The sequence below is a fragment of the Petaurus breviceps genome, unplaced genomic scaffold (assembly GCF_028583685.1).
Source record: "Petaurus breviceps papuanus isolate PSGF00001 unplaced genomic scaffold, PetGlider_PUasm1.0 188, whole genome shotgun sequence".
In the NCBI taxonomy this organism is placed as follows: domain Eukaryota; kingdom Metazoa; phylum Chordata; class Mammalia; order Diprotodontia; family Petauridae; genus Petaurus; species Petaurus breviceps.
The window spans coordinates 38,284,547-38,311,431 of NW_027185804.1; the positions used below are offsets into that span (position 1 = coordinate 38,284,547).

The 26,885-nt window shown below is 39.6% G+C and overlaps 3 protein-coding genes across 4 annotated transcripts in view; 2 read left to right on the top strand and 1 right to left on the bottom strand.

Moving 5' to 3' along the window:
• Nucleotides 1-25,721, bottom strand: part of NUP160 (nucleoporin 160) — a 383,543-nt gene extending 357,822 nt beyond the window's left edge. The window contains exon 1 of the mRNA XM_069091646.1: nucleotides 25,716-25,721. The gene's annotated coding sequence lies outside the window, so the exon portion shown is untranslated. The remainder of the gene's footprint in view (nucleotides 1-25,715) is intronic.
• Nucleotides 4,249-8,413, top strand: LOC138163451 (olfactory receptor 4S2-like). Of its 2 annotated transcripts, none has more exons than XM_069090910.1 (2): nucleotides 4,249-4,262; nucleotides 7,486-8,413. In XM_069090910.1, the coding sequence occupies exons 1-2, from the start codon at nucleotides 4,249-4,251 to the stop codon at nucleotides 8,411-8,413; spliced, it is 942 nt and encodes a 313-aa protein (XP_068947011.1). The 2 variants fall into 2 exon arrangements, with proteins under 2 accessions (XP_068947011.1, XP_068947012.1); XM_069090911.1 differs by lacking the exon at nucleotides 4,249-4,262 and adding an exon at nucleotides 5,243-5,256.
• Nucleotides 25,333-26,482, top strand: LOC138163917 (olfactory receptor 4B1-like). Its single transcript, XM_069091648.1, has one exon. It carries the CDS (start codon nucleotides 25,553-25,555, stop codon nucleotides 26,480-26,482), a length of 930 nt encoding a protein of 309 aa, XP_068947749.1. The 5' UTR covers nucleotides 25,333-25,552.
• Nucleotides 26,483-26,885: the final 403 nt, after the last annotated feature.

Consider the following 26,885-nt stretch of genomic DNA (forward strand, 5'->3'; position numbering starts at 1 on the left):
CCTTTCCTTTCCTTTCCTTTCCTTTCCTTTCCTTTCCTTTCCTTTCCTTTCCCTTCCTTTCCTTCCCTGTCCTTCTTTGTAAATTTTTAAATTCATTTTAAACTTAAATACAGAGAAGGAAAAAAAAAAGATTTCCACATACTCAGCAAGACATAGGGGAAGATTCAATATAAAACAATAAATTTCCACATCAAGAAAGCCTATATAATAAATACTATGCATTGTTTTCAAAACTATGCAGTCTTTCTTTGTTTCCTTCTAGATTTTCTTTTGCTCTCTGCTGTGCACTTTTTACTTTGTTTCCCCTCCCCCTCCCAAATCCATCCTAAAGAAGGCTACAATTAAATTTGGATCTCTATATCTAAATCTCTGTGTGTGTGTGTGTGTATCCCCCACCTGTGTGTATGTATATATGTGTACACACACAGATCTATATCCAAATCTATATATCTATGTGTGTATGTGTATATATATACACATATCTCTGCATATATATACACACACAATAAATATCCATAAACACATACCTACACACATGTACACCTATGTAAAGCAATACTATGCATATTTCCATTTATCTCTTTCCCTGGGAGTGGTGAGCATTCTCCTTCATAAGTCCAAGTCTTCCCATGTTTTTCTAAATCACCCAGCCCATCATTTCCTGCACCACAGCAATATTCCAACCCAATCACATCCTGTCTGAGGGATTGTCCATAAAAGCTTCTTCACAATTTTCTGCGTTCCTTCTATTCTTGGTTATATTCATCTTATTTACACAAGAATATTCTAGTTTAAAATAAATTATCCATTTTACACTTTAACAATGCCCTCATAATATAGTTTAGGGTCTGATATTGCTGAGCCATGCTTTTTCTACTCTGTGTTTGTGATTTTGACTTTTTGAACACAGACACGGAATTTTAGAATAACTATACATTAAAATTGATCTTATTTGATTCTACCCATTGGTTTGGCTCAGGGGTGGGGAACCTGTGGCCTTGAGACCTTAATAAAAGGATTTGTTCTGTCAAGTTTGTATTTAGTCAAAGGGCTGCACTTGAGGACCTAGAAGGCCACATGCGGCCTCAAAGCTGCAGGTTCCCCATCCTTAGATGTTGACATCTTTTTAGATCTGGACCCTATTATCAGAGGTCAAGCCCTCCATCTGCACATCTGACAAGTGTACCATCTCTGACCTACTAACTGTAAAAATATTTAATGGTACCAGGTAAAGGGTAGATACCTGGAGCATTCCACTAGAGACCTTTCTTCAAACTGACATTGTTTCATTAATGGTGGCTTTTTGGGTCAGGTCAGTCACTAAATTAGTACTATTTGTGTGTGTGTGTGTGTGTGTGTGTGTGTGTGTGTGTGTGTGTGTGTGTATGTACTACTCGTCCAGTAACTGTGCTAAGCAGAGACAAAAAACAGTCTCTGCTTTTAAGAAAGTTCCAGTCAAAATGTTTAATGTGAAGGTATTTGTAGAACTTATATTTGGTTACATGCCACCATGGGGGGAAGGGGGAGGAGAGAGAGGGGAAGAAAATTTGAAACTCAAGGGATTGTGTAAGTAAGTAAATTAAAAAAATAAGAAAGTCCCAGTCAAATGAGGAGGAAACAACACAAATAAGATATATACAGGAAAAACTGGAGCTGATCTTAGAGAGAAGTTCCTATGATTCTGGAGGACTGGGAAAAGCTTCTAGCAGAAAGTGGGGCTTTAGAGGGAAGCTCCCGACACTGGGTAGGAGCTAGGTAGTGCAGTGGATAGATTCTGGGCCTGGAGTCAGAAAAACTCATCTTCCTGAGTTCAAATCTGGCCTTAGACATTCCTATGTGACCCTGGGCAAATCACTTAACCTGATTTGCCTCAGTTTTCCTCATCTGTAAAATGAATTGGAGAAGGAAATGGCAAGCTGCTCTAGCATCTCTGTCAAGAAAACCCCAAATGTGGTTACAGAGTCAGACGTGACCAAACAGCTGAACAACAACACAATAGGGAGACTAGAAGGGGAAGATGGGAGAGCACTCCAGGTGTGGGGGACAGGCAGTGAAACCACTCCATCAGGAGACGGAGTCACATGAAAGGAAGAGTGAGGGGGGCAGAGTCACTGGATCAGTGAGTGTATGGAGAGGAGCAAAGTATAAGCAGACCAGAAAGGCCAGAATGGGGCTGACTATGAAGGGCTTTTGGAGACAGAGGATTTTCTGTTTCATGTTGGAGGTGATAGTAGGATATAGCCTTGACATGGTAGATATAGCTTTTTTTTCAATAGATATGGCTTTAGGAAGATCACTTTGGCAGCTGAGTGGAGGATGAGTTAGGTGGGAAGAGGAGGCTGGGAGATCAGTTAGCAGGTTATTCTAATGGTCCAGGTAAGAAGTCCTGCCCTAGTGTGGTTTCAGGGGCAGAGGTGAGAAGCAGGCACATAGGAGAGATGTTATGGAAACAAGAACTTACATGTTCTAAAATGTTTATAGAAGCTCTCTTTGTGGTGACAAAAAACCCAGGAAATCGCAGGGATGCCCATCCACTGGGGAATGGCCGAACAAGTTGTGGCAGAAGATTGTGATGGAATAATGCTGTGCTTTAAGAAATGATGAGTTTGTTGATCTTTAGAAAGGCATGGAAAGACTTGTGGGAAATAATGTAGAGCGAAATGAGGATCAACCATTGTATGCAGTAACAGCAATATTGTTTTAAGAACAACTTTGAGCAACTAAAGCATTTTGACTACTATAAACAGCCAAATGAACTACAGAGGACATAGGAAGGAGACACTATCTGCATCCAGTGAAAGAGCTGATAAATAGAAGTAGGTATAGAATGATCACACACACACACACACACACACACACACACATTTCTGTCTGATCATAGCCATATCTGGGGGCGGGGTATGGAGGAGGGAAGAAAAAGAAGGAAAAAAGTTACATGATAACTTTATTATATATTTATAATTATATTATATCATATAATTATATTACATAATATACTATAATTATTATATTGTTATATTTAAAAGGAATAATAAATTATACACAATAGATTTGTAGTTTTATGTGCAATCATCTTTTTTCCTACTATGTTATGGAAGTACTTGTTTTATTTCACAAATTAAAAATAATAATAAACAAAGAAAGGACAGATCATGAAAACTGTTTGGATATGGGGAGTGATAAGGAAAGTTGGAGGTCGCCAGCTAGCTCTCGGGCCTAGGTGACTAGGAAGATGGTGATAGGGAAATTAGAAGAGGGAAGGGGGGACTTGAGGGAAAGATGATGAGTTCCATTTCCATCCAAACAGTTCTGAACCCAGCTGATTTACTCTCTTTTAGCCAATATCTATTCTCCTTATCCTGTCAAAAGATTTTTTCAAAGCTTTGTTAAATCTAATGTGTTTGTTAAGTCTATTCTATGTCTACAACATTCCCTGATTTAGGTTAGTCTAGTGACCCTGTCAGAAAAAGGAAAGGAAGTGAATCTGGTCTGCCCTGGGCCTGCTGTGCAGGCATTTAGCAATGGCTCCTTCCTTCTCTAAATGCTTACAGAAAACTCCCCCTTCATCATAACTTCGAGACTTAATCCAGAAATGAAAGCCAGGCTCACCAGTTAATGGTTTTCTAATTGTATTCCAATCCCTTTCTATGAAAATGGGGACATCCAGCCTTCTCCAGTCCTGTGGCACCTCTCCGGTTTCCTAGACAAACAACAGTAACAACAGCAACGATAATAGCTGTACTTTGCATAATGTTGGAAGTTTTTCAAGCACAGAGCCTGCCTAGCACAGCACAGCTAAGGAAATGCTTGTTGTCCGACTGCTGACTGACTGTGTGATCTCATTGGGTCTTTCCAGGATCTCTAAGAGCCACTTCTTCTCAGATACCACTCTGGGCAGGAAGCCTCCCCCTGTCTACCTCCCCCAACCCCAGCCTGCTGCTCAAGCCTTCCTCTTTCAGGTTACCTTCCTTCTCCCTGCATGTAGCTTGCATATACCAGTTGAAGTACACATTCTCTTGCCTGTTAGGATGTATACTCTTAGACAGTTTGTGATTCAGTCATTTTTCTGTTGTGGCTGACTCTATGTGACCCCATTTGGGGTTTTCTTGGCAAAGACACTGGGTGGTTTACCATTTCCTTTTCCAGCTCATTTTTTATAGATTAGGAGACTGAGGCAAAGAGGGTTAAGTGACTTGCCCACATGGGTGAGGCCAGATTTGAACTCAGGTCTTCCTGATCCCAGGTCTGATGCTTTATCTACTGTCCCACCTAACCGACCCTTTTAAATGGTAGAGGCTATTTTTTGTGTCCTTTATATTCCTAGAATTTAGCACAGTGCTTGGCACATAGCAGACACTTAATCCATGCTTATTAATGGATTGGTTACTCTAGGTCTAGGCTCAGTACATCTAAGCCAGGTGAGGTGAACTCCTTCAGGGCAATTGGGTTCTCCTTCCTCACTTATCCAGAGTTTCCTTTTCCAGCTAAGGTTCTTTCTATCTCTGACATTCTATGTTCTATGGTCTCTTCTGCCTCTGATGTTCTGTGATCTGTGTTCTAAAATCCCTTGCAGTGCTAACATCTTTTTTTTTCCCCATAATTTATTTATTTTTAGTTTTCAACATTAATTTCCACAAGATTTTGAGTTCCAAATTTTCTCCCCATCTCTGCCCTACTCTCACCCCAAGATGGTAAGCATACTGAATACCTCTTCCCCCAACTTTACCTCTCTTATATTCTTTTCCATTCCCTCCTCCCCTTACTTGTAGGGTGAGATGGATTTCTATACCCCATTGCCTGTGTATCTTATTTCCTAGTTACATGTAAAAACAAACAAAAAAACATTTGTTTTTAAAACTTTGAGTTACAGATTCTCTCCCTTCTTCCCTTCCTCACCCCACTCCCACTGGGGAAACAAGCAATTCAATATAGGTTATACGTGTTAAGCAATATATTTCCATAGTAGTTATATTGTGAAAGACTAACTATATTTCCCTCCATCCTATCCCATCCCCCACTTATTTTATTTTCTTCTTTGACCCTGTCCCTTTTCAAGTGTTAGTTTCTGACTACCCCTTCCTCCAATCTGCCCTCCCTTCTATCATCCCCCCTCTCATTCCCTTCCCCCCGACTTTCCTGTAGGGTAAGATACCCAATTGAGTATGTATGTTATTCACTCCTTAAAGTGCTAGCATCTTTTGTGTTGATCAGACACGTTTTTGAGGATCAGACAATGACAGGAATGAGGAAAATGAGGTGAGGAGTCAACTCATGGGGGTGAGAAGGATCAGTGAATGGAAGGCCTTGCTTGCGTGGAAACTGGCATGTAGCCACTTCCCACCTGCCTTGTTAATGGCTCAGCAAATGTGGTCAAGGAACAAAGACTCACATCAGAATCAGAGTCACAATGTCAGCACCAGAAAAGACTTCTGGGATTTTCTAGCCCAACCACCTCATTTTACAGATGAAGAAACTGAGGCCCAGGGCACTGTGGCCAGTGCATTTGGTGGGCTAGCAAGTGGTGAGAATAACGAGATGGGGGTATAATGAGTAGTCTGTTTATTACAGGACCATTTCATACAGAGCCAAAGATACAAAGGGCTCACAGAGTTTATATACCCCCCAACAGAAGGTCTACATGACCCAAAATAATGTAGACACCCCAAAAGAATTCAGACAATGTACAAGGACCCTCCCTTGATCTTGTTTACTATTTACCCTTGCTTAAGGTTAGTTATTTATTAGGGTAATATCTTAGGACCATATCCAGAGGCATAAACAAAAAAAGATTACACGCCCTCTTGCTTATCAGCCCTGTAATCCTGTAGATAACTGTACAGGGCAGGGGAACATTCCTTTAGCGGGGCCAAGGGACCCCGAAAGTTCTCTACATCCAAACAAGGTTAAATGTCCTCCTGCTTATCTGCCCTGTAACCTTTCAGATAATAGTATGGGGGAGGGGAACATTTCATTATCGGAGCTGGGGAACTCCTGAAAGTTCTCTACACCAGGGAGGAGAAGTCAAATATCCAGTCACGTAAGTGCACTTCAGGGCTGATTAAAGCCCAAATGACTTGGCTCTTAGTTATGGGCTCATTCTATGACATCAACATATGTCAATGAGAATTAAAAACTACTATTGAACATCTTTCTTACTGATGCTGTTTCTTCAGACTCTATTAGTTACCTAATGTTCCTTTCTCTAACAGTAGATACTATTTCTGCTACAAAGAGTGGATCAGATGGCTAGTTTTTCTTTATTACTTTTGAAAAGAGGATTGTAGCGTAAGGATTCAGGAAGACCCATGTTCGAATCATGCTAGTGTTACTAGCTGTGTGTGATGAATGAAAATCCTGAGAGACATGAGTTTCTGGGTAATTAATGATCAGTTTCTTAATTAGGTTAGCAAATAATCAATAAATTGATGATTTGTGGTTTCTCTTGATAACCAAAGATACTGACCATTGAGATTATCAAATGCTTAGATAGCTTTGGAAAATTAGGTGCCCCTGACAGTCGGAGATCAACCCTGATTGGTGACCAATCAATCAAAGGGTAGACATATTAATGAGGAGGTAGGCTAAAAGTCTTCATCTCCTCCTGCTGAGGATGTAACTTTATCATGAGACTCAGCTGCTTCTAGCAATCTGGACAAAGAATCCATCTCTACCCAGACCACTAGGTTGTTTTCTCCTTCATAAGCTGAATCACCCTAAATTCTAATGGATAGTTCCTAAGGGCAATAACTCATCTAAACTGGATTCTGTTTGTAAGGTCTTCTATTTGGGTGGGGTCCCCCCAAGATCAAGAAGCATGTACCCAGAGAATTTGGACAATCTCATCTATCAGCAATGTCCTTCACAGACTGGCTGAACGACCAGCAGGGGCTGATCCTTGAATGAGAAATAGGAATGGAAAAACCTTAATCCTAGTTTAATAATTGGATATTAATACAAGAGAAACAATAAGTTCTCTCACATGTGAACCTTGGCAGTCACTGAACTCTTCTGGTCCTCAGTTATCTTTCTACTTTATCATAGATGGGTTGTGGTGGGTCTGGTTTTTTTTTTTTTTTTGGTGGCACTGTAGTCCCCACAATGACAATTCTCCAGAAGGAACTGGGAAGGACTAGGACATAGCTTTGCCACTGAATTCCCTGTGTGATCCTGAGCAAGTGACAGTGAGGGTCTCAGCTTCTTCATCTGGAAATTAAAGGTTTGGACTGGATGACCTCTGAGGTCTCTCTCAGGTGTTCATCTATGATTCTATGATCTTTCATGTAGGAACATAGTAATTTTATTTCTTTGATGTGCTCATTCTATTACCTTCCCACCACCCACCCCAGTGTACCACTGAACTAGAATTTCATGTATTTAGTGAAAGTTGGCATTGATTCATGACTAGTGGTATTTTTATTTCTTCATACCCTCAGGTAAATTTACACAGTTTGACTCACTTGAAAACTATCAAGATCTCATGGAAAGTAATGTCACAGAATTTATTCTGACGGGTCTGTCCCAGAACGAAATGGTACAGCAAGTATGCTTCTTACTCTTCTTACTTTTTTACACAATCATCATCTTTGGAAACTTTCTCATCATCCTGACCATCACTGTCAGTCCAAATCTCAACTCTCCCATGTACTTCTTCCTCCGATTTTTATCTTTTGTTGACATTTGCTTCTCTTCTGTCACTGCTCCAAAGCTGATCACAGACTTCCAAGCCAAGGTCAAGACCATCTCCTTTGTAGGTTGCATAGCTCAGCTCTTTGGGGTCCATTTCTTTGGCTGCACTGAGATCTTCATCCTCACAGTAATGGCCTATGACCGGTATGTGGCCATCTGTAAGCCCCTGCACTATACGACCGTTATGGACCAGAAGGTCTGTATTATATTGATGGTGAGTTCTTGGGCAGGGGGCTTTATTCATTCTCTTATACAGACCCTTCTCACTGTCTGGCTGCCCTTCTGTGGTCCCAACCTGATTGACCATTACTTCTGTGACGTCCATCCCCTCCTGAAGCTGGCCTGCACAGACACTTATGTAGTGGGCATCATTGTGGTGGCCAATAGTGGCATGATATCCTTGAGCTGCTTCATCATTCTTGTGGGCTCCTATGCTGTCATACTGCTCTCCCTCAGGACCCGCTCCTCAGAGGGTAGGCGTAAGGCCCTCTCTACCTGTGCTTCCCATATCATGGTGGTCATTTTGTTCTTTGTACCCTGCATCTTCATTTACATGCGGCCCTCAACCACCTTCACAGAAGATAAGATGGTAGCTGTGTTCTATACCATCATAACCCCCATGCTGAACCCATTGATCTACACTCTGAGGAATGCAGATGTGAAGAATGCCATGAAGAAGTGGTGGAGCAAGAAAGTGATGGAAGAGACAAGCCAAGACTCTAAATGAGACTTAACTGTGGTTGTACCAGCTAATAGGGGGATGGTAGAAGAACTTTCTAGCAATTTCCCTTTACATCTGCCACTCACATGACCTAGGAAGACCTTGTCATTCTTACTCCTCAAATCAATGTCCTCTGATTTGTTATTTTTAAAAATTTGTCCTTCATTCATTTAATCACTAGGTGGCATTGATAACCTCTCACCTGATCCTGTTTAGCAAAGAGCCTCTGGCTTTCAGGTGTGCTGGATTCATATCAACTACATGTATGCATGCCCAGTGAGTAGAATAATGGAGTCAACTCTTTATAGAAGCAGACAACCATGTTTAGATAGAATCTAACACCTGTTCTTAGTATAGCATCAACAAATGCAATGAATTATACCTAATCAAACAAAAAATATCTATTGAATGACTGCCAGCCCATTGCCCTCTTAGATTCTGAATATACCTATAATTTCATAGGATAGATATGAACTCAGAATTTCTAGGAAATGAACCATTTCAATTTATTTAGTTCTCCATAGCTGAAACTCTTGTGAGTGGGCAAAAATGTGCCTACTTAATCTTGACTCATGTTTTCAGTAGGCCCATCATTGGGTGATGACAAACTCTGGACTCAGAACTGCAGCTTTGCTTAGGTTATGGAGCTTGGGATGTAGTATGAACTGGAATTCATGAAAGTCAGTGCCTTCTCTGGTCTCTGTCACTGGCAGGGAATATTGAATGATTTTAGCCTTGGGTAGCCCATTATGAAACAGGCTAAGCAGATTCAATAGTCATTTCCTATAAGGAGCAATTCTACCACCCTGATACCATGGTATAGTGGAAAGAATATCAATTAGGGCTCCCTCATGCTATACTAGGAGATTCCCCCCCCCAAAAAAAAAGTCAAAGAAGTTACTTATGTAATTTGATCAATCCAGGATCCCAAGGCTCAAGCCACTGACACTCCTTCCCATTTGCCTAAAGGTATAAAAGAGGCCAGACCCCAAAAATTCAGTGCTTCTCAGACTTGGTGGATGTCTAACTTTTATGTGAGTTACTACCCTCAGCTGACTAGGTGCAATTCGGTATGGAGAAGAGAGAGAATGCATCTATCCAAACCACTGGTATCATTTCAATGCCATGGTTCAGCGAAGCTTTCATTAATTATTAGATTGTTTATTAGTGTTTTATTTCATTCTAATTTCAAACCCAATCTACCAGACTGTTCAAGTCAGACCTGACCTCTAAACACTTGCCTTTTATCTACTGATGACCTTGACCACACGATTCCCTTGTTGGAGCTACATCATATCATTTCCTGTCTCACTTTCCAGTCAATGTCCTGTGCATCCACACAGTAGGGTGGTTTAGAGGCAGACAGAGTCAGGAAGACACTGTATTGACCCATAAAATTTGGGACACCTATAATCCATATTCCATCGGTCCATGGAGAGGACCAAAGGATACCATGGATAGAAAAGTACTTTGTAACTATTACAGAACAATGTACATGTCAGCTATCATCTTATCTCATAGGGCTGCTGTGAGGAAAGGGCTATAGAAATAAAGGGGCCTTAATTTTTAGCAACAGAAGCTGCTTAGACTCTAGTGCTAAACACAACATTTGATGCTCCCTGGTTTCTCCAAGAGCCCCTTAACCTCCTAACATATTCAATTAGGCAAACTTTGTCAAGGACAGATCAATAGCTTTTTATTGAAAGAAAAGGCAGATGTAATTGCTAAGCCACTGTCAATGATCTTTAGAAGACTATAGGGAATGGGAGCCTGGTGAGAATAAAGTAAGGGCAGATGTGTTGATGCAAAAAAGAGAGAAAAGAGTAAGACCTAAAAGTACTCACCAGTGAGCTTGATTTTGGTTCCTAGCAAAATCCCAGAATTTTAAGTTAGATTTCCATTGGCTTATTTTAATTCTTTTTTTTTTTGGAGGGGGAAGGTAAGGTAGTTGGGGTTAAGTGACTTGTCTAAGGTCACATGGCTATTTTTTTGTGTTAAGTGTCTGAGGCCGTATTTGAACTCAGGTCCTTCTGACTCCAGGGCCAGTGCTCTATTCACTGCCCCACCTAGTCACCTCTATTTTAGTTTTCAATCAGGAGAATGTTTATGATTGCCAGTTAAAATGTAATTGGTATATAGAATCCTAGTAGATAATGAAGGATTTTAAGAAAAAGAATCATTTTGATTATAAATATAATAGCCAGCATTTACACAGTGCTTTAAGTTACACAAAACACTTTACAAATATAATTTCATTTGATGATGAACAGGATGTTCTCAGAAAAACCTGGAAAGACTTACATGAATTGATGCAAAGTGAAATAAGCAGAACCTGGAGAACATTGTACATAGTAACAGCAATAAAATATGCAGAGCCAGTAGAACAATTTATACATTAATAGCAATACCATGAAGACAAATGACTTTGAAAGACAGGAGCTCTGATCAACACAGTGCCCTACCATAGTTCCAGAGAACTCATGTTGAAACATACTATTCACTTTCACATTGACAGCCGATAGACTCAGAGCGCAGATAGAGGTATATATGTGTACACACATACACACACACACACACACACACACACACACACATTTTTCCAGCAAGGGGACATGGCTAATGTGGGAATTTGTCTTTCTTGAGTATATATATTTGTAAGAGGTTTTGTTTTATTTTTTTCAGTGGATGGAGAAGGGACATATGACAATGTGAGATTCCAGAAATGAAAACAAAATAAAATTGAATATAAAAAGGAGGGGTTTACATCTTATCAATGACTTCCTTGGGGATATATACATGCTTAATAGTGAAATCTTTGCATCAAAGGATATGGACATTTTAGCCACTTTATTTGCATAATTCCAAATTGCCTTCTGAAATGGCTGCATGGATTCACAGCTCTACTCACAATGCATCCATGTGTGCATCTTCCCACAATGCCCCCCAAATTGATTTTGTTCATCTTGTGTCATTTTTGCCAATTTGCTGTGGTGAAAACTCAGGGTTTTAAAAATATTTCATTTCTTTTAGTATTAATGATTTGGAGCATTAAAAAATATTTTGCAGCTCTTCTTTGGAAAACTGTTGGTTCATATCCTTTGACCCTAATAGGGAATGGTTCTTAGTCTTACAAATATTTATTATATATGCACTTAAAATATATTTGTTCATTAATTCCCTCCCTACTACAAGCCTCCTTTGACTGTTAGCTGCAAACTAAAACAACCTTATTGCTGACTTGATTTTCTCCTACAAGAGGCTTTGGGACATTTCTTAACTGAGTCAAAACCATTATTACTCTGATTTTCCCCTATGATAATTCCAAAGAGGAAGTATTTAATCCTACTCAGACTTATGATGCTCCCTCCCAAGTCTGTTCCCTCTCACCATGATATAATTGTAAATTACAGATCCTTGGTTTTTTTTCCCTAAGTTTTTTTTTTAAAAGAGTTTTGTTTAGTACAATATTGTTTTATCATCACAATTTTTCTTTTAGGTTTTGATGATATTATTACCCCATTTTACTGATGTTCAAAGTGAGGCTCAAAAATTAAGTACTTTGCCTGCATCACACTAGTGTCAGAAGTGGAATTAGAACTCAAGTCTTCCTTACTGTGAGACCAATGATATTTCTACCACATTGTGATTTGTTACAATTTGACCTCAGTATTTACCTTGAAGAAATTCTCAGTAGATCAGCATACTGAAGGTCCTAACCAGGCTTAGCCTTTCCTCCTTTGCTCCTTCCTCCTCTTTGCTGTTGCCTCTCCCTAAGTAATTGTCTTGGAGTTCTTAAAGATGAAGACAACACCACAATATTAAAAAAATACCCACATAGAATTTAGTTTGAGTAAAAAATTTTGTGTTTATAAAACTTTTGAAAGATTTAATAATAGCAGTTATGTGGTGCAGTAGGCCTACAGTCAGGAAGATTCTTCTCTCTGAGTTTAAATCTTGCTTCAGACACTTACTGGCTGTGTGACCCTGGGCAAGTCCCTTAAATCCTGTTTGTTTCAGTTTCCTCATCTGTAAAATGATCTGGAGAAGGAACTGGCAAGCCATTTCAGTACGGATGCTCACTATGTGACCATTTTGCTCTTGAAATTTAATACAATTCCTCCAGGTGGACTATTATTATTGTAGATATTATAATTTCCTGTTTACATATGCAAAATCTGTGTTGCCTGTGTGAGTTACACATATTCCACATGTGTTGTCTAAATATGTCTCAAGCAGAGACATGCATAGATATTTGGATTTGGATTCCTGCCTAAAGAACAGGAGATTTAGGTTACTAGGCTAACTTCTCTCCTTGGGTGGGGGCACAGAATAAGAATTATATCTATCTGCCTCCCTAATATTGCTGATCTAGGCCACATGATTCAAGCTCCTTCTCTGGTCACTATCCCTTAAAGAAGAAGGAATACATCTTAACTTATATCCTAAGGCTTGCTTCCTTCTCACCAAATGCTAGTTACACAAAAGACCATCACAATGGTGAATAGTGAGTAAATCAATTTATCTAAGCAGATACCAAGCAATTCTGAGAAGTTATACAGACAACAGATAGAAGGAATGAGCTGTCCCACTGGCAGCAAGATAATTCATCTCAACCAAGAGGAAGCCTTGATTTCATCCAAGGGAAACTTTATGAAAATCTCTAGTGAGGCCAGTTGAAAACCAGGGACATATTGAGGTGATGTCTTCTATTTCCCAGACTTCCCCCCCCGCAACAGTTTCTTCTTGAAGAGGGTTTGGAACCCCTGAAGCATGAAGGCAGAAAACAGTCTCTGTCCTCCAAAGCTCTCTGGCCTCAGTGCTGCCCCTAACATAGTCATGGAGTAGAAAGTATCACTCTTTCCACCAGTTAGAATGTTTTATGCAAATATACCAGGCCTGAGCACTGGCTTATACATATGAGGAAACAGAGGCAGAGGAAGGAGGGGAGAGTGTCTGAGGTGTAAATTAAAGGAGTTGTAGGAGATGACTGAGTGGTTTACTTACTATTCCTTGTACTTTATATCCTGCCTTTGTATCTTTGTACCAGGTGACGTACCTGCCTGGAATGCCTTCCTTCCACGCCACGGCCGCTTGCAATCCCAAGGTCAAAGGCTTCAGTTCAGGTTCCAGCTCCTGTGCTTTCCTCGAACCCCCAGCATGTGTTACTGGGAAAGGCAGTTCGGGTGAGGAGCATTTCACTCCCTTCCAGGAAGAGGGTAGAATTGAGCCTCCCTCGCCACCCTCGATTCTACCTCCTGTCTGCCTGCTCAGGGCTCTAACTCTACTTGCCCTCTTTCCTGGTAGGGGATGGAAAAAACCCGTAGGACCCTTACCTGTGGGCTGAGAGAAAAAAATTTCTATGCCCAAGGAGAGAGTTCCAGCTCCATGTAGCTCCTCTTCTCTGACAAGATCAAATATCTAAAATACATATTAATAAAATTCACAAATTTCTGAACTCCCAGGTGATTATTTTCTTCACTAGGCAAGAAAGGAACTTTCTCAGCAAGCCAAATTTGGGATAATCCATTATCCAAAGGTTCCTTCACATACTTATCACTCTGTATAGCAAAACATTGTCAGGACATAGCTAAATGATCTCATTTTTATCTAGAAAAACATCATGAACAATGAAAATAATCTGTAAGAAAAATTTATTTACAAGAGAAAGCCTTAGTAATGAACCATGCTGTCCAGTGTTGGAGGAAACAAAACAGAAGGGGGAAAGTGAGAGTGGAGTACATTCACCATTCATCCCATAGACATCATTCATTCACTCCGTCCTGAATTCTCTCCATAAGCTGAGCACAGAGCTAGGAAAAGGTAAAAGCTCAAACCTGTACAAGGCCTAGAGTTGGTCTGCTGGAAAGCCTCCTTTGCCTACTGCTACCACTGTTCCCTCTCTCTAATCCCTTCTCTCCCACTATCTCTCTTCAACTTTTCTCCTTACTTTCTATGGTAAGGTTAAAAAACTGTTCTTGCAAAGGAATATCTCCACCCTTTAGTCTTGATCCCATGATAACTTTGTGTCTTCCAAGACTGATAAAATGGCAGCTCCCGGTGTCTAGTGACTTAGGCCTTCTTCCAAGGAAGCCAGTGCAAGTGGCAGTGGCTGCCACTATGACTGGTCTTTACTTGTCTGGGATCACATTATTTACTACCAATAGAACGTAAGGTCCTTGAGGATAAGGGCTGTCATGTTTATCTTTAGTGCATAAGTGCCTTGTATGATGCCTGGCACACAGTAGGGGCTCAATTAATGTTTGTGGATGAAATGGAGGGAGAGGGACCCATTCCTCTTCCATCCTCTTGTCTTTGTTGTTGCCTTGTTTCCCCTTGGCTTACCTTCCATTCTCCCTCCCCTCCAGCTAATCTGTTCTCGTCCTCTTTCATTCCTGGCTCTGAATCAAAGCCCTTACATTGCAAGGAGAGTCTCCTACTCACATCTGAATCATTTCCTTCCCTTCATGGCTCCAGCCTACCTTTCCAGGATGTTATTTCCCTTTACTTCCTCTAGGGTATAGGTAGACTGGCCTTCTTATGATTCCCCATACCCAGTGTTCTGTCTCCCACTGCCCATCTCTGTCTCCCATTCTTGTAACATATTTCTTCCTTGTTTTCCTCACTATAGCTTCTTTCAAAGGCCAGCTTAATTGCTTCTTCTTATAGAGGCCTTTCCTGATCTACTGAAATGCTGGTGCAGTCTCCTATCCTCACTGCAGGCCCCCCCCCCCCCACTCGCTGCTCAAATACTTTGCATTCATTTTGCATAAGGGGGTGGGAGAAAGCCCCATTCAGGCTTGGATTGCCTGCATCTGTGTATGTAGGGATCAGGAATATAGCTAAGCAGAGAGCAGAGACAATGGCCTTGTATCCTGAACTTGGCTTGCCCCAGTGCCTTTTCTCTATCCTCTCAACTTTACAAAGCAAATGGGGAAACTTAGTGTTAAAAAACTGGTCTACCCTTCCCCCTCCCCCTGCCCCACCAGCTATTGGGTATTATTTAGGATGGGGCAATGATTTAGGCAATTAACTATTATCTGTTGTAACACTTGCTTCAATTGTCTCTCCCATAAAAACTATATATAATGGGGGCCTGGTGCATCTGGATACCACATCTGTGATGCACCTTCCTCATGTACAGAACCTAAAAACCTTGCTTCCAGTAGAAATGTGATCATGTGTAAGGAAATTGCCATGGAGAAATGTATAGCACGTGTGGACACTGGAACTGGCTCTTGTTGGCTGGGTACATGGTTAGGAGGAGGCTTCTTCAATTAGTTATATAGCTGAATGGTCTTCAAGAAGGCCTGAGCCTTAGCTTTGGGTTTCCACTCTGTATCTGAAGGAGCTTGGTGACTTTCTCTCCCAGTGTCTAGTGAGAGACTATGTTGTAATGGGAAAGGTCTTAGGGCCTTCTTCCTAGACGAGTCAATATGGATCTTGAGAAATAAGCCCAAGTCTTCAGGCCGCCCCCCCCTCCATTTTTGGTTGTGTCCAACTCTTTATGGCCACTCTTTGGGGTTTTCTTATCAGAGATACTGGAATGTTTGCCACTTTTTCCTCCAGCTCATTCTACAGATGAGGAAACTCCAGGATAAACCTCTTTGCTCTCTATATAGGAAATCATGAAATTGGAACACATTTTCAGGTCCGATATCCTGTTATTCTCTGTTGTATGAATTCAGTCTTCTTAGCTGCATAGTGTATCCTATTGTGATGGGGTTTGAGAACTGACCAGAATCCTGGGATTTGTAGTTTATAAGGACAAATATTCTTTCACCTCTGGGAGTGCTTTGTGATATTGTGATCTTTGAATCAGAAGGCAGACTTAGATTTTTAAAAGAACATGTTTTATCTCTGAGAGGGGAGACTGAAATGAAGGAATGGGAACTCCATGAGGTGAATAACCACTATAATGGGGCGAAGAAATGTTCCCTATGCTCATCCAGGACCTAGCAACCTGAACTGGAAAGAAACAATTGCAGAGGGGCGACAAGTGAAAGGAGATGCTGGAAGGAGAACTGAGTTTCAACAAAGGAGGAAGATAAAAAGGTAGGCCTGTGGACCCCTGCCAGCATCTCAGGACCCAGGACTAGGACTGAAGCTGCCAATTTTACTTATTCCTTCAAGGAATCCAGGAAGTTCTAAAAGGTCTGCCTTCCCCTGCTATTTCTCCATCCTTTTCCCTGTTCTGTAATTGGTACCATAATAGACTTTACTTGCTTCTTTTATCCTAGTGAGTTTTGAATTTTGATTCTGCCTCAAATAAATATAAATCAGAAATGCTCTGTGAATAAACAAAATTTAAATAAGGGCTGAGAACAAATTATCCTTAGGGATTTTCCTAAGTGGGGGACTCTGAACTATTATGATACTATTAATAACTTTTTGTCTGATCTCCATAAAATAGCAGAGGAAGGGTCCACATGGACTTGCATGTCCTTATATTTCTTGTAAGCTAAAAGTAAGCTATGGCAGCCAGAGGAAAGAGTGCCAGACCTGAAGTCATGAAGACTCATCTTTCTGAGTTCAAATCTCAGACACTTACTAGTTGTGTGACCCTGGGCAAGTCACTTAACTTTGCCTTTGTTCCTCATTTGTAAAAATGACCTAGGGAAGGAAATGTCAAACTACTCCAGAGCCTTTGTCAAGAAAACCCCAAATGGGGTCACAAAGAGTCTGACAAGACTGAAATGACTGAACAACAGCAAAAGCAATTTATTGTAAAATGGTGTAGATAATTAAGTCACCAGAGAGGAAAGAGTGGAAAGGATCTAGTACTGGTCAGCCAGCTCTACCTTCCATAGAGACAGATCTATCAGTGTTAAGCCAGAAATGGGTGAAAACTCAGACCACTAAATAAATAATTGAAGCAGGAATTCGACCTTTCCCCAAGTCATTATTTTTTGGCAAAGTTTTCGCCCCAGGGAGCCAAAGAGGACCCCAGAGAATTTGATCTCTTGTTCTTAGTTGCTAGGCTTCTGCATTTTATAAGGTTAGGGCACCTCAGAATTGTCATCCTGCAGGTGAGTCTCTGATGTCACACAATGTGAGTAGCTGTGGTTTTGTTGCCTTCTGTAAATCTTTCCTTTTTCTAGGGAAGGGACAAAAGGAATGACCATGTAATCTTACACTGGGCTCTGAATGATTTACCTGCCAGCAGGACATACTTTGCTTGTTTTCAGAGATCATGTATTATCTTGATATTTGGTGTGGGTGAAGGCAAGTTATAAACTGATTCATTAATAACAATAACAAAGTTGATGCCATGGGGAAGGTAAGACTGTATTGGAAAGAACATCGAATAGAGAGACAGGTTCTAGTATGGTTATTGACACTAAATAGTTGGGTGGCCTTGAGCAAGTCTCTTCTTTCTGGGTCTCATTTATTCTCCTTGGATTAGATGAACTCTAAGTCCTTGATAGTTATGGCATTGAATGTTTTATATTATAAGTCCCCTCCACCACTGAATTCTTTGTTCAATATTTTAAGGTCCATTCCTCATTCTTCAACGTGGGATCCAAGTTATGACGATTAACCATGAGCTTTTACCAAGATTTGTCCAGCATTCTTCTCTCATCTTTCTCTATGTTTCTTCATCTAGTTATCTCATCATCTCCAATGGGTTCATTTAATCTCTATGCATATGATTCCCAGGCCTATGTATCCAGCCATGGCATATCTTTTGAACCCAGTTTTACATCTTCAACTGCCTCTTGGATATCTCATACTGGCTGTCTAATAGACACTGAAACTCAACATATCCATAGCAGAATCCCTTATCTTCCCCCTGAAGCCCTTCCTCTCTTCTTCAATTTCCCATTTCTCTTGAGGGCATCACCATCCCTCATTTACTCAGGCTTATAATCTACATGTCATCCTTCACTTCTCATTGTCTCTCACCGTGCACATCCAATCATTTGTGAAGTCATATTGCTTCTCCCTGTATAATATTTCTCTTTATAGTCTCCCCTTTCTCCTTTGATGTGGTCACCGCTCGGGTGCAGGCCCTCATTACATCACATGTACACTTATTGAATCACTTTTTGGTTGGCCTCCATGCCTTGTCTCTTCTCATTCCAGTCCTTCCTTTGCTCAGCTGTCAAATGGATCTTCCTAAAGTGAAGGTCCGATCATGTCACCCCTCCACCTCTGACTCAATATTTATCCATAGGTCCCTCTTATATCCAGAATCAAATAGAATATCTTCTACCTGTCTGTTAAAGGCCTCAATAACCTCAGTCCTTCCTACATCTCATTCCCTTTCTTATCTCCACTGATGCAATGACATGGACATCCTTGCTATTCCGCAAACAAGACACACTATTTAACTGTGGGTGTTTTCATGGACTGTCCCCCATCCTTGGTCTTCTCTTCTTCCTCATTTCCATTTCTTGGCTTCCTTTTAATCCCCGACAAAATCTCATCTTTCATAAGAAGGCTTCCCATCCCCCATTTTTGTACTTTCCCTCTATTGGTTTTCTCTGATTGTCCTATACATTGCTTAATTATACGGAGTTGTTTCTGTGTCATTTCCATTGTTAGACTGTGAGCTCTTTGCAAGTGAGTACTTTCTCTTTTGACCTTTCTTTGTGTCTCCAGAACTTAATGCAGTGTCTGGCAAATATTCAATTTTAATCAGTGTGCTTGCTGGTTGACTGACTCTTAAATCTGTTATTCCATTTTCAGTGTTCTAAGGAAACTCACAACTCTGACATTCTGTGTTCCCAGTTTTTTCTGAGTTCTAACAATGTATATTCTCATGTCAGTTCCAACCCTGAAATTCTATTATTCAATGATTCTTCCTTTACTTTTGTGGAGACTAACATCTTTAGCTTATTGTGGGCTAATAAATACATATATATGTCTAATACGTATGTACTATATTATATATTAAAATATCTAATATATGTTACATAAACTACATATAATAAAATATAAAACATATGCTATATATCTAATGTATAATGTATATATTTTAAAATAGTAGATTTTTTTCAACTTTTTCAAAGGCTCAGAGGGAAGGCACAGTCCAGTGTTCCAATCTTTGCATCCCATGTCCTGCCTACCCAATACCTTTTGATCCTGTAGAGGTCTTTGAGTCTATCTTTTGGAAATTCTCATATTTGGAAGATCATTTTGACTTCCACACTGCCTGAAGACAGCACTATATCTGAAGAAGACTCTTAGGGATTGAATGTTCCTGGAATCCAAAGGACTTTAAGAATCAACTGGTTAGGATGCCTGATAATAAGGCAACAATCAAGTTTATGTTGATTAGGTCTGCTAAGGTTGGCCAGTGTGGATTCATTTCTATCCCAGAGGGAGAATGTGGGAAGTCCATTTGTCACACAGTCCCTTCTCATGCTTGATCTTTGTTAGAAATCTCAATTGTTCATCTTAGACTGCTTTGAAAGGTCTGTTGGTTTTATTCTTTCAAGGCTGCCTGTGATCTCTCTTCAGAGACCTGAAATTTAAGGGCCAGGAAAGATTCTTAACCTAGAGATGACTTTCTCAGCTACTGACTCATTTTTAGTTCCCATGGTCTGGCTTGGGTGGGAAGGTGTATTGTGAAAATTGCAAAGTATCTGCTTGGATCCTTTAAGAAAGGGGAGCCAGGGGGTGGCTAGGTGTCGCAGTGAATAGAGCACCGGTCCTGAAATCAGGAGCACCTGATTTCAAATCCGGCCTCAGACACTTAACACTTACTAGCCATTTGTCCTTGGACAAGTCACTTAACCCCGATTGTCCTGCCTTGCCACCTCCAAAAAGCAAAAAAAAAAAGGGAACCAGAGGGAGAAGCTATATGCACAGAAGCTTGAGAAGGGAGGGAAAATAAAGCAAGAAGAAGAGGGCTATGAGGTCACCCCATTTTCCTTTTCTTACTCCCCATCTCCTTTGTGCACCCAGTTAAGGGAAACTGTGAGGATCTTGGTCCTCTGATACTCAGAGCACTAGAACCTGAAACTAATATCATTACCTCTAATAAAATGTGAACTCCTTGGAAGTACAGACTATTTTAAAATAGAATTTCTAATCTTAACCCCCGGTATGATGTCCTCCCATATAATAGATGCCTAATAAATGTTTTTTAGTTTAATTGAATTGGATCATCTATTACTTTTCCAATGATCCTATAGCTTTATCTTTGCAAAGGCTAGAAGTGTCAAACTAATATATGTCTTTTGTTTATATATATATGATGTACATATATATATCACACACATATACATAGACACATATACACACATATCTATATGTATCAGTTTAAGTCACAACATTTGTAGACCTGATCATCCCAAGAATACGGCAAGTGGGGTATGTGTATATGCATGTGTTAAAGTAAAAATACATTTTTTTGGACAATTAGGTATAAAACCATTTATTCATAAACAGAATCATAATAAGGAAAGAATCTCATATCTCCTTCATCTTCTCATCTATTGTTATTCTTGTCATCTTCTCATTTACTCCCTTTTTCTGTGGATGTTCTACTCAAAGCACCAAAGGTCTTCCTCTAGTGCTTTAAAAAGATCTTGTGGTGTGCCAGGGGAGCTTCTTGGCTGTCCATCTTTTGTCTTTCATTCCTTGAAAAAAAATCTGACTACCACCAGCAACTCTTAATTCTTTTTAAATTCCATTTAATTTTTATGCCTTTCAATATGTCAAACTTTTGTTTTCCATTTTTTTGGTCAAACTCCTACCTAATTCTTTCTCCCTTCAAGTTTTGTGTTCCAAGTGAAGAAACAAAATGCTATTTAAAATAATCAAGGAAAGGTAAAAAGGTTGTAAATTATTATGAGACCACCAATTTCTATTATTTCCTGATATTTAAGCTCAATACAGAAGCTAAATATGCTGTTTTTGACATTTGTGTTGGAGCACCATATTTTACATATGTTGAATCTCATTAATATAGAATAGTGCAAATGTGAATAATGAAATCAATTTATGGGATCCATTAATCCTACTAATTGAGACCTATCTGTGTTCAGAACATAGTCATTGTCTTGTTGGTTTCTACTTCCTTTTTTGAAAACCTTTTCTGGGTAGCTAACATGGATTTATAGCTTTTATTGTGTTACAATATCATGTTATTTCCAGAAAATTTGAACCAATCCAGAACTCTGCCAACAACAGAATAATGTAGCTGATTTCTTTTTTAATTATAGCCAAACCAGCATTCAATTTGATCATTTGTATTACCTTTGACATTTTGATGGGTGTAAAGTGTCAAGGTTATTTTCATTTTCATTTTCATTTTTCTGAACATTAGAGACTTGGAAGACCTTTTTTTTTGTTGCAACCGATGATCAGTTCTGTTTCTAGTTCAAGAATGTCATTCATATGCTTGGATTACTCCTTAAGTGGAGAAAAGGTTCTTACTCTCCTGCAAGTGGCTGCTGGGGCCAGCTCTCACTCTCTGAAAGACCCATTGTTCCCTTTTTAATGTGAGCATTTCTACCTTAGGAATTATCAGACACCACAAAATATTACAAACCTTGATTTATTGTTTTGTTGAATATTTAGATTTAAGAAAGTGATTGAGAAAATGTTAAAAGTACAGATTAGGGGCAACCAGGTGGCTCAGTGAGTAAGAGAGCCGGCCCCAGAGTTGGGAGACCTGGATTCGGTTCCGACCTCAGATACTTAATACCCACACAAAATAACTGGCCATGTAACCTTGAGCAAGTTACTTAACCCCAATTGCTTAGGGGCGGCCTGGTGGTGCAGTGAGTAAGAGTGCTGGCCCCAGTGTTGGGACACCTGGGATCGGTTCCGGCCTCAGATACTTGGCACCCACACAAAAATAACTGGTTGTGTAACCTTGAGCAAGTTACTTAAACCTGATTGATTAAAAAAAACATACAGATTAAACTTGGTAGTGCATCAAAGATTTTTGAGAGCAAGTTAGACATTTTCTAGCATATGCCCAGTTCATTTAATGTTATCAATTCTTCAGGTCGAGCACCTTCCTTGTTTAGGTTTGAAAAGGTTTTGTTTTTCAATTGCTCAATAGGATTGACTTGTAAGTCTATGTGGTTCTGATTCACAAATCAGAGAGAATTATGGGATCAACAAAAAGATTAAATAAAATGTAAGGTAATAAAAACAGCAACATGTTAAAAAACTATTCTTTATGGTCAAGTTGAATTTATACCAGGATTTCAAAGATAGTTTAGTATTAGAAAAGTAATTAGAAAGAAATGAAGGCTTTCTCAGCAGTCTGAATCTAGGCTTCTGCCTTCTGATCACATTTCACTTTTTGGTTACTTTAAAAAATTTAAATTATGGTTAATAACAGTTGCATTTCAAGTGTTGCTTTTCTGCCTTTTTTTTGGGTAAATTCTTTATGTGGCCTAAAGTTTCATCAATTTTGGTAAATTTTCTCTGTGTTTTTTGAATAGAAACTAACTATCCTGACACTCTGCACTGTGCATGAGAAAGAACTCTCTCTAGAGTCAGAGAAGAGGCCATGCTTTCTCCCTATGTGACATTAGGTAAGTCACAAGAATCTCCTTGATTCTCAGTTTCCTCAACAATAAAATGAGAGAGTTGGATTGGATAATCTCTGTGATCCCTTCCAGCATTAGATTTATGGCCCTATGATCTAGGCAGTTATTCTTCTATGGTGAAATGGTTAGAGTACCAGGCCTGGAGTTAGGAAGACCTGAATTTCAATCTGGTCTCAGATACTATGTGACAAGTCACTTAACCCTGTTTGCCTCATTTTCCTCATGTGTAAAATGAGCTGGAAAAGGAAATGGCAAACCAATCTAGCATCTTTGCTGAGGAAACCCCAAATGGAGTCATGAAGGTGTAACTCCAATCATGGAGGCACACCTGAGGACTGCTGCTGTGAATAATTTTAAAGGTCTAATTGCATAGTATAATGAACTTTTTTATTTAGCAATAAAATAAATATTACTTAATAAAGCATAATATTCATAGCAACATCCTTAAGCAAAAATATCATATCCATTCTATCTATCTATCTATCTATCTATCTATCTATCTATCTATCTATCTATCTATCTATCTATCTGTATAACACTCAGTAAATCCATATGGTGCATAGATATATCATTGCATTCAGTAACATTCCCCCAAATTCTTGTTGACACAATTAGGGGGTCCAAGGCTAGGGTCTTCCATAGCACAACACAGTATACAGTATATATCATTGCATGCCCAAAGTCAGGGGGTCCTAGGCTATGTTCTCCCCTAGCACAACATATCCTTAAGGGGTAGTAGAAAATACAAACACAATCCACCCCTAGGTCACAGTAAATTACAATCTCCTCAATCAATACAAAGTGTCCAAGTAAAGTTCTCTCTCATTTTGACTCCAGGCTGACTTCCAAACCCTATGGCTGTTCCCCTGTCGGCTGACCACTCCTGACTTTTACTTGGATTCACACATAGACAGCTCTCCACTCCTGCTCCATATCTCAACTCATGGGGACTGCTCCACTCCAAGCTCCTACCCAACAGCAGGCTCCAGGGGTTCATGTCCTTGGCTTCTGTTTTTAGGAAAACAAAACTTAACAGGGCTACAATATTTATACACATTATCAGCACCATCATCTTAATTCACTTTAACAGCTCTTAAAAGGGACTTAAGCTAATTGCCCTTCCTGTGGGTGGATCTCCACTCTTCAGCTCAATTCACTCATAAAAACCAACAGACAGGGCTTCTCTCTGAGAAATTAGCACAGATCAACAGACAGAGCTTCTGTCTGAGAAATTAGCACAGAACAACAGACAGAGCACTGACATCACAAACATTATTTCTGTTAGGCCTCCCCAGAAGCAGGTTCCCCTAGCCCACTCATACTTTCTTCTATCTCTCAGATCTGCTCCTCTCTCTACTCTGTCCTCTTTCTCCAAGCAATACAATATATACTGTTTCCAGTAAAAGATTCTTGATTCAATCAAAGGCAAGATTAAATCAAAGGCATTTGATTGGCTAAAACTCAATCCATAAAAACAGCAAAAAATCCTACTTTGCTTGCCATTACAGAAGGGTCAGACATGACTGAAATGACCAAACAACAACAAATCTTTCTTACATTTTGTTCAAGTCTCTAACATTGCATTTATCTTTCTGTTTGGCATATCATCTTTCTTTAGTAGATTATTAAAGCATCACATTGATGACAGTTTTCTTCTTCAATTTTTTTTTCAATTCAGGTAACTTTTCAATTTTAGTTACTATGCCATTGGATACATTTATTCAGCATGATCTTATGGAAAGAGCCCTGGTTTTGAAGTCAAGAGGTAATTGACCTCAAGGTCAGTTGGCAAAGCTCACCAGCTGTGTGACTTCCCTAAATTTCAGTTTACTCATTGATATCATTCTTTGTATTCATATTCCCAATGTTCTTGGCATACAGAAAACACTTAATAAATGTTTATTGATTGATTGAGATATAAAATAGAGATATTAATACTTGTAGTAATTCATAATGAGTTACTTGAAGTAACATAATGTTGTTTTGAAGATCAAACAAGATAATGTATGTAATATGTTTTAAAGTTCTGAATAAAGTCAGTTTTAATAGTAACTATTATATTTTATTGATATTTTTATTTTCAATGATCTCTTTATCATTTTGATCATTGACATGGTCTCTTTAAGCATAACAAAGTGCTAGTACTTCTTTTATTATTATCTGATTTAAATTCAACTTTTTATGTGATTGAACCCTTTTAATTTCTGGAGTCAGATCAATATTTAAATTTCAATTCACCCTTATCATTTAGCATTTTGAAGTACCTGACTTGCAGATACTTAAAAAACTTGCTATATGTTACCTTCCTCTATTAGAATGTTAGTTCCTTGAAAGTAGGGACTGTACTGATATTCTATTCTAACCCTGGAACTTATCACAGAGTTTTTTACATAGTAGGCACTTAATAAGTACCTTTTTGACCCATCCATCCATCCATGCATCCATCCATGCATCCATGCATCCATCCATCCATCCATCCATCCATCCATCCATCCATCCATCCATCCATCCAACCATTTGTTGTCTTGTTGCAAGATGCCATCTTAATTATTACAATGGCCTTATCTTCTTTTGTTTTATTTCAGGGCTATTGAGCTTCATTAGAGTAGATATGACATGATTGGATTACATGGCTTTTACAAACAATGTGACTCAGTTGATATTCACGGGGCTCTTCCAGGATCGAGAAGCACAGAGAGTCTCTTTTGTGGTGTTTCTTCCCATGTATGTGGCCACAATGTTGGGAAATGGCCTCATCATCTTAACTGTCAACACTAGCAAGAGCCTGAGCTCCCCCATGTACTTCTTCCTTAGCCACCTGTCCTTAGTAGAGATCTGTTACTCCTCTACTATTGCTCCTAAATTCATTTCTGATTTATTAACTGAGAATAAAACCATCTCTTTGGATGGTTGTATAACCCAGATCTTTTTCTTCCATTTCTTTGGAGTTGCTGAGATCCTCCTGCTCACAGTGATGGCTTATGACAGGTATGTGGCCATCTGTAAACCCTTGCACTACATGACCATCATGAGCCGTCTCGTGTGTCATGTGCTGGTGTTTAGCTCCTGGCTGGGTGGCATGTTCCACTCTGTGGTTCAGATTCTCATCACTGTCCAATTGCCCTTCTGTGGTCCCCATGTGATTGACCACTATTTCTGTGACCTCCATCCATTGTTCAAGCTTGCCTGTACTGATACTTTTGTGGAGGGGATTATTATGTTTGCCAATAGTGGTTTATTCTCTGTGATTTCCTTTCTCTTCTTGATTTCTTCTTATATTGTCATCTTGGTTCACTTGAGGAACCAGACAGCAGAGGGAAGACGCAAGGCCCTCTCCACTTGTGCCTCCCACATCACTGTTGTCCTCTTATTCTTTGGTCCTGCCATCTTTCTGTACTTGCGGCCCTCTTCCACCTTCACTGAAGACAAACTTGTGGCTGTGTTCTACACGATGGTTACTCCAATGTTGAACCCCATTATTTACACCTTGAGAAATGCAGAGGTGAAGAATGCCATGAAGAGGTTGTGGAGGAGGAAAGTGACTTTGGGAATGGAATGAAAATGCATATGTAAAAATGAATCATGACTTTGGTGACAGTGGTTATTTTGAATTTGATTTTGGAATGGCTATAGAAGAAACAGAAAAGGGGCAGCTAGGAGGCCCAGGAATAGAGCACTGGCCCTGATGTCAGGAGGACCTGAGTTCAAATCTGACCACATACACTTGACACTTAACTGGCTTTGTGACCTTTGGCAAGTAACTTAACCTCAATTGCCTTGCCTTTCCCCCTCCAAAAAAAAGTAGAAATAAACTGATGCAAGGAATTAATCTGTGTCTTCATAAGCAGCATGTTTAAAACTTGATATTGTAACAGAGTCTTGGATTTAGAGTTGAAGCCTCTTCTTTTTAGTCCTGACAAAGATCAGGAATACTTCTATGACCCATGTAACCTCTCTGGGTT